General features: G+C 51.2%; 1 protein-coding gene and 1 non-coding gene across 2 annotated transcripts; both read left to right on the top strand.

Moving 5' to 3' along the window:
- Positions 1–523: 523 nt before the first annotated feature.
- RCO3_1 (glucose transporter) lies at positions 524–3575 on the top strand. Its single transcript, XM_066120854.1, has 2 exons — positions 524–1196; positions 1463–3575. The coding sequence occupies exon 2, from the start codon at positions 1887–1889 to the stop codon at positions 3147–3149; it is 1263 nt and encodes a 420-aa protein (XP_065974182.1). The 5' UTR covers positions 524–1196; positions 1463–1886; the 3' UTR covers positions 3150–3575.
- A 583-nt stretch (positions 3576–4158) lies between these two features.
- On the top strand, positions 4159–4250 carry J3458_015609. Its single transcript has one exon. It is a non-coding gene; the product is annotated as a tRNA-Tyr (tRNA).
- Positions 4251–6861: the final 2611 nt, after the last annotated feature.

Raw genomic sequence — 6861 nt, 5'->3', positions numbered from 1 at the left:
GCAGCGCCAGCACAACACCAGCGGACGCCACAGCGGTCGGTGCTGTCCGGCGCTGTGGGCGCTCAAGGTGAAGCATCATTTGTTGGCTGGCCCAACATCGAACACTGCGGTGAAGCACGACAGGACACGCACTTGCAGGGCAGGTATTATTTGCAGCGAGATCCTCCACCAGGCTACAGGTAGGTACCAACATTGAAAGGTACCTCGAGGTACTGGGTTCAATCACCCGGGCGCCCAGGGTGCCGGGGCGCTGGGTGCTGGACAGGCGATCCAATCAGCGGCCATTCTCGGCTCGTCGCTCGTGCTGGATTGGCGCCTTCCCGGTGAGCTCTGTGCTGCGTGCTCGTGCTCCCGCTGCCAGTGCCTGTCCGCAGGCCAGGCCACGCAGTGACATATGGGCGACGGTCACAACCGCTTGGGCACTCGTAGTCACGCGCAATGGACATTCGTCTGCCTCCACCACACCATTTTCGTCTCGTCCTGCCCTGCCAAACATTGGAAGCCTACTCGCTCGCCCGCTCGCCCCCAGCCCAGCCCAGCCAAGCAGCCAGGTTCGGCCAAGCCTGGCCCAGTCACTCTTCTTCTCCCCTCTTCCGCTCCTCGTCGTTCTTCCCCCAGATTTTGCTACTCTGCTCCCACCCTTCCACAGTACTAGTTCGTACCGTCTGCTCTGGCTCTCCTTCACCTCTCTCCTTCGCTTCCAACTCAAATTTCCTTCCAGGACCCAAGAATCCCAACACCTCGCCCTTGACCTTGTTCTCGATATCCGATACGTGCTCGACGGCTTGCGACTACTTCTTCTCCCCGGTATATCAGCGTCGCCGTCAAGTCCATTTATCCTCCGTCACCGACGAAATCATCTTGTTCCGCCGCACGATCCGCCCAAACAATATCCAGCCTCTGCCCCGACCCTGGCAGAGCAATCAACACGCGACCGAGATATACGGGTTGGTTTTGCCCATACAAGTACTTATCGCGACGTTGTACCCCCGGTATCCCCATCATCCTATTCGTCCGCAAGTCCGCAAGTCCGTCAAGCGCGACCCTTAAACCTGGATTGACGTCCTCACAACCGCAACCATGGCCATTGCCATGGGCTGGCAGAAGCCCGACAATGTCGCTGGCTCGTCAGCACCGGCCATCATGGTCGGGCTTTTTGTCGCTTCTGGTGGATTGCTCTTTGGTTATGATACTGGGTAAGTAGGCGTCAGCCAACCTTCTTTCCTCCTGCCTTGGCCCGTAGAAGCCGTTTAGTACGGTTTGGGACAATGGCCTAAGATACGTTGAACTCGCTTTTGTGGTGGAAGTACAGTTTAAACTATGTGTCCGTTGGTCTAGGGGCGCGCTGGGTGTTGTTGAGGAAGAATACGTCCCAACTGGATGGCCGCGTGCAATCTCTTGGATTATTGCTGTGTTTACGGAAAGCAATCGATTGTGCTAATATCTTTTCCTCACTTGTTAGAGCCATAAATGGTATCCTAGCCATGAGCGCTTTCAAGACGCAGTTTGGTGCCAATTGTCATTCGACAACAACAAGCGACTCTTCGTCATCTATTTGTCCCAAAGATGCGTCTCTCATCGTTGCCATCCTTAGCGCCGGCACAGCTATCGGAGCTCTCCTCGCCGCCCCGGCAGGAGACTCATTAGGTCGACGAATCAGTCTCCTCATCTCGGTTGGCATTTTTTGTATCGGTGCCATCTGTCAAGTCTGCGCCAACGAGATTGCCCTTTTACTTGCCGGCAGGTGTGTTACATCCAAGTCTTGTGTGTTTCTTTTTAATGAACGCACTGATTGTAGGAATCAATCTTGCTAACTGTGATGCAGGGCATTGGCTGGCGTTGGTGTTGGCGCCGTCTCAGTTTTGGTGCCATTATATCAGTCAGAAATGGCACCGAAATGGATTCGCGGAACATTAGTCTGTGCATACCAACTTTCGATCACCGTTGGTCTACTCTCCGCCTCCGTTATCAATATCATAACGTCGAAACTCGACGACTCTTCTGCATACCGGATTCCGCTGGGTCTGCAAATTATCCCAGCCCTCATCCTCACCGCTGGTCTGCTTGTGCTCCCTGAAACCCCGCGTTTTCTCGTCAAGCAAGGCAAGAATGAGGCTGCCGGCCTTTCCTTGAGTCGGCTTCGACGGTTGGACATTACACACCCCGCAATGATCGAAGAGCTGCAGGAAATCATCGCAAACCACCAGTACGAACTTACTCTGGGTCCTTCAACCTACAAGGACGCCTTCTTTGGAACTCCCCACCTTGGTCGCCGAACATTCACGGGCTGTGGTCTGCAGATGCTTCAGCAATTAACCGGCATCAACTTCATCATGTATTACAGTACGACATTCTTTAACGGCGTTGGGGTCAACAGTCCATACACGAAATCTACAATTATCAACGTTATCAACGTTGTATCCACCATTCCTGGTTTGCTCATTATTGAATCTTGGGGCCGTCGGAGCCTGCTCATGACTGGGGCTTTGGGAATGGCGACATGCCAACTGTTCATGGCGTCGTTCACTACAGCCGCCGGCGAGGATCTTAGGAATGTCAAGGAAACGATCCTTGTTGTTTTTTGCTGCTTTAATATTTTCTTTTTTGCCGCTTCTTGGGGTCCAGTTGTCTGGGTCGTCACATCAGAGATCTACCCGCTGAAAGTGCGAGCTAAATCTATGTCGCTCTCCACGGCGTCCAACTGGATTTTAAATTTTGGAATCGCCTATGCCACCCCATTCATGGTTGAATCAGGTCCTGGATCGGCAAGCTTTGGACCGAAAATCTTTTTTATCTGGGGTGCATTCTGTATCGTCGCTTTCATTTTTGTTTGGTGTATGGTGTACGAAACCAGTAAGATCAGCCTGGAGCAGATAGACGAAATGTACGAACGCGTCAATCACGCATGGAACAGCAAAAACTTTCAGCCGAGCTGGAGTTTTCAGCAGATCCTCGATCAGGGCTGGTCACCAAGTGGCATCCCAGAACACGAGTTGCAAACTACAGCATCACAAAGCAGTGCGGATACGACGCTTGGCGACTCGGGGTCGTCAACCATTACCATACACCATAGCGAGGAAGGCCGCCATGCAAGGCAATCGGATGAAAATAAGGCGATACCCATGGCGACGGTTGATTTCAGTTATTAAGCGATATACCCGCGCCAGTTGAGCGCAGCACATGTGGAAAATACCTACATATTGGAATTTTTGAATTTTTTTTTTGACGGAGCCGGGGACTGGGATTATTGTTATGTGGTACTACGAAATTTACATTTTATCAGCGATGGAGTTTTGACTGTCAAATGGAGTTTTGGTATAGGAAGGAGGGCATGCATATATCCATTAGCCAGCAATTTTGGAAGGGAAGCTCCAAAGAATCAAAGTGGGTTTTTTTTGTCGCCCTGATCATTTGGGCATTTTTATCCGAATATCGCCAGGCCGTGTTTTCGGTGCTTGGAAATGGGACCGCTTGGGGAAATTCCAGAAACAAACAACTTAAATTATGATTCAAGCCTAATATCAGAGGGACACATGGCGCCGTCGTCATTACCTAAATTATGAATGATTTTCCAGTTTGAATATATATAATGATGTGCAGAAAGGTGCAGGCAAGGAAATTATCGTTGGCCGCTCTTCAGAATACAAACAAATGTACAGTCTGCGAGAGAGCTGAGTGGGGACGTACAGCCGTACTATCTCGAATAATGTGTAAGTTACTCCGTACGTGAAAGATGAAACGTACCTAGGTAGATTACACTAAGGATGCGCCTTTCTTTAGTACACATGGCAAGGTCCGTCGCCGTCATGTTGTAAAGGTGCCATAGAGTCTGCCAAGGCTAGGCAGACTGTGCACCAGTAATGCACTTGGGCACTTGAATCATGACAGTCTTGACACTGTCCATTAAAGCGTGGGGATGCCGCTGTACCGAGCTCCTCCTCCTCCTCCTCCAAAAAAAAAAGTACAGGCATATAAGTTAGAAGTTGGAATATTGACCCATTTACGATGGCGCATGCCACCTATTCTTTGGGGACGAACCAGATGCTACCCTAGACACCTTGACAGTACAAGGTCTAGGTAGCGTTTATAAAGTAAATTAAGTTCACTGCCGCCAACAGCCAATGAACCATTGGTCCGGCGGGGCGACACCCCTCCATCCTCCGGGTAGTCTAGTTGGTTTATGGCGTCTGACTGTAATTGGCCTCATCAGTTTAATCAGAATGTCGCGTGTTCGAATCACGCTCTGGAGATTCTTTTTGTCATTTTACAACGAGTATGCATTTCCTTTGTGGTTTGCTGCGGGTCGTCGGGCTGAAGGCTTGTGTTTTGATTCGCTCGTGTGTAATGGTTTTTTTTTGGCCGAGATGGGCTTTCGCCGGCTTTGTCTCTTGGGCTCGAGTTTTCTCATTTGAGACGTTGCTTGCTTTATTGCGCATGGATCGCATTGATGCCAAGTGCGGTGAGACGGTGCCACGCAGGCGCCAGTCTAGTTCTCTGCTAGCATCGTCATACCACTGGTCACACGGTCTGTTCTCACGCTGCGTGTCGTGCATGACGTGCTGGTACATGGCCGTCATGGGAGGCTGACGGAACTTGGCGGTGTTTGGGGTCTGGGGGCGAACAACACGCTTGACTGCCAGCAATGCATTCATTATATTCGTTAGTCATAATGCCTTGTTTCTGCTACATAAATAGTCTTTCTGCTACTCTCTCTTGCTCTTAGGTGTTCTGCGTTTCGGGGGCTCAAGAAAGGCTAATAGTCGTCGCCTCTAGACAATCCACGACTGCGTAGCCGTTGGATTTCAATCATGTCCAGCTGCCATGTCTGTCTTGCACCGTTGCCACCTTTTCGTTCTCCTGGATATGAGTTTGGATAATAAAATAAAAGCGAGAGCATTTCTGTCCAACACTGTCGTTATAGCTAGCGCAGATCACTGTCATCACGTGTTCTTGATACGGGTAAGAAGTCGTAACCGCTTCATGCAGAATAAATGTGCTTCCAGAGCTGCATCGTAAAAATTGAGAACAGATATCAAGACGGGGGAGCCTGTCGAGGTGATTTGCAAATTTCCGTCATCAAATGAAACGCTAATGTGCTTGAACCCTGAAGGGGGGGGGGGTTCCTGTGGAAAGGCGACTACGGATGCTCCCGCATCCTCCTCAATTGTTGTCCAATAATGCTGAGTTCGGCATCCATGGTGTTGTAACCGGAATAGTCAGGAACAAAACTCGCTGCTCGTTGCCGCATTTCCTCTTTCTCTTCCTCAGTCATCTGTTCCTTGTGCTTTGACCGCCCAACTCGAGAGCTCTTGTCGCTGTGATCCTTACTTTTGCGTGACCGCCCATTCTGTTTCGCAGATGATGATTTCTGGGCAGACCGAGAAGATGGTATCCGCCTGTTAGACTTGCCTTCGGACGCGCTGCTACTGCTACTGGTTCGTTCGGATGACGGAGTTGATTCCCCAATTTGCCAGTTGGCAAGTTCGCTTTGCTGTGCAGCCCATTCTTCAAGTCCAGCACTGTGCAGAATGGACAGAAATGACGACTCCATCTGGCATCTGACAGGTACATCATCCATCCCAACAAAGGGCCTGTGGTCGCGAGGGTCCTGGGAAGACGCCATGTTGGGGGATATTAATGTCTTCGGCAGTTGTGATATTCTAGTCGACAGCCCATCCACGAAACTGGGCCAAGACACAGCACCGAATAAACACCGCTGTATCGCGGTTGTAGAGGCTCAATACTCCCAGTCCTTCCGCATAGGGCAATATTCCAGGTTGAGTCAAACAAGGCAACGCAACTTGCCAATAGCCGCCAATTAACTCAAGGGCTGTGCGTGGTTGTCAGGAACGCTGAACATGCGGGATTATCCCAACCTCAAACGCTGGGAGAGCTTGCGAAAACAGAACCGGGTGTATGGCTGATCTTCAACGTACTACTCCGCAGCAAGTGATTCAGTAGACCAATGGGTATAACAAGACGGGGAGTTGCCGGTGGAGGAAGCACTGAAGGTTGGCGAACAGGCAAATTTCTTCATTGCTTGCAAAGAGAAGACGAAGAACTCAATGGCAATGACGGAACGGGACCAGAAATTCGCCCCTCAGAGGAAGGGTTACGGATAATATAAACATTGCGTTGCGCCCATAGACCCGGATGAAATGTCTAGTACGCCGTACGGTAGCATCGAATTGGGCCGCTTCGGGAGTACCTCAAAAGAGTCAACATGTTCTTCACCGTGGCTCCAGTGGCACCGGGGAGGTGCTTCCGGGGTTCCTGGGGAGCACAGTCGGCAAACCGGTGCGGGAATGGGCTAACGCCGTCCGTGGATGGCACTGTGGAGGCATCGTTGTTTAACCCTTTGGGATCCCTTGTGGTTCCCCAATGTGGTTGAATAGTATTGGCGGAGGTGCAAGTCGGCGATATCGAGCGGATCGGACATAGTATGGCGGGCAAGGCACAATAGCAGAGACACAACCAAAACAACTTGTCGGGATCCAGGAGTCTGGTAAGTTGGGCGAACCAACAACAAAGCATTCCCTCTCGAGGTAATGAGATGCCCGAATAGGTGGAACTGCATGTCGAGATGGAAGGGGGTGTCAGACTAGCCCTCAACTCATGGTGGAGCAGGTGAGAGATGAAGCTTTTGCGAGCACGCCCGAGCCGCATTCATTTCGCGCCGAATCAGCAACGCAGCTGGCCGGAGGAATAATCAAGGGCGACAGGGGATGCGGACTCGAAACCGCATATGCATCGACGACAGAGCCTTCCGCACCTGGACTTTGGCGCTGGATCTTTGCTTGAATGGTGGATCTGCAGCGGGGACAGTTCGGGACAGGGCAGACATGGACGGCAAAGATCAAA

Source organism: Metarhizium acridum (assembly GCF_019434415.1).
Source record: "Metarhizium acridum strain ARSEF 324 chromosome Unknown scaffold_356, whole genome shotgun sequence".
Lineage (NCBI taxonomy): Eukaryota > Fungi > Ascomycota > Sordariomycetes > Hypocreales > Clavicipitaceae > Metarhizium > Metarhizium acridum.
This window is presented reverse-complemented; position numbering and strand designations above follow the sequence as displayed.

Bases quoted from the DNA above. Each gene is read 5' to 3' on its own strand.
- RCO3_1 (XM_066120854.1), top strand. From the start codon at position 1,887: ATGGCACCGAAATGGATTCGCGGAACATTAGTCTGTGCATACCAACTT.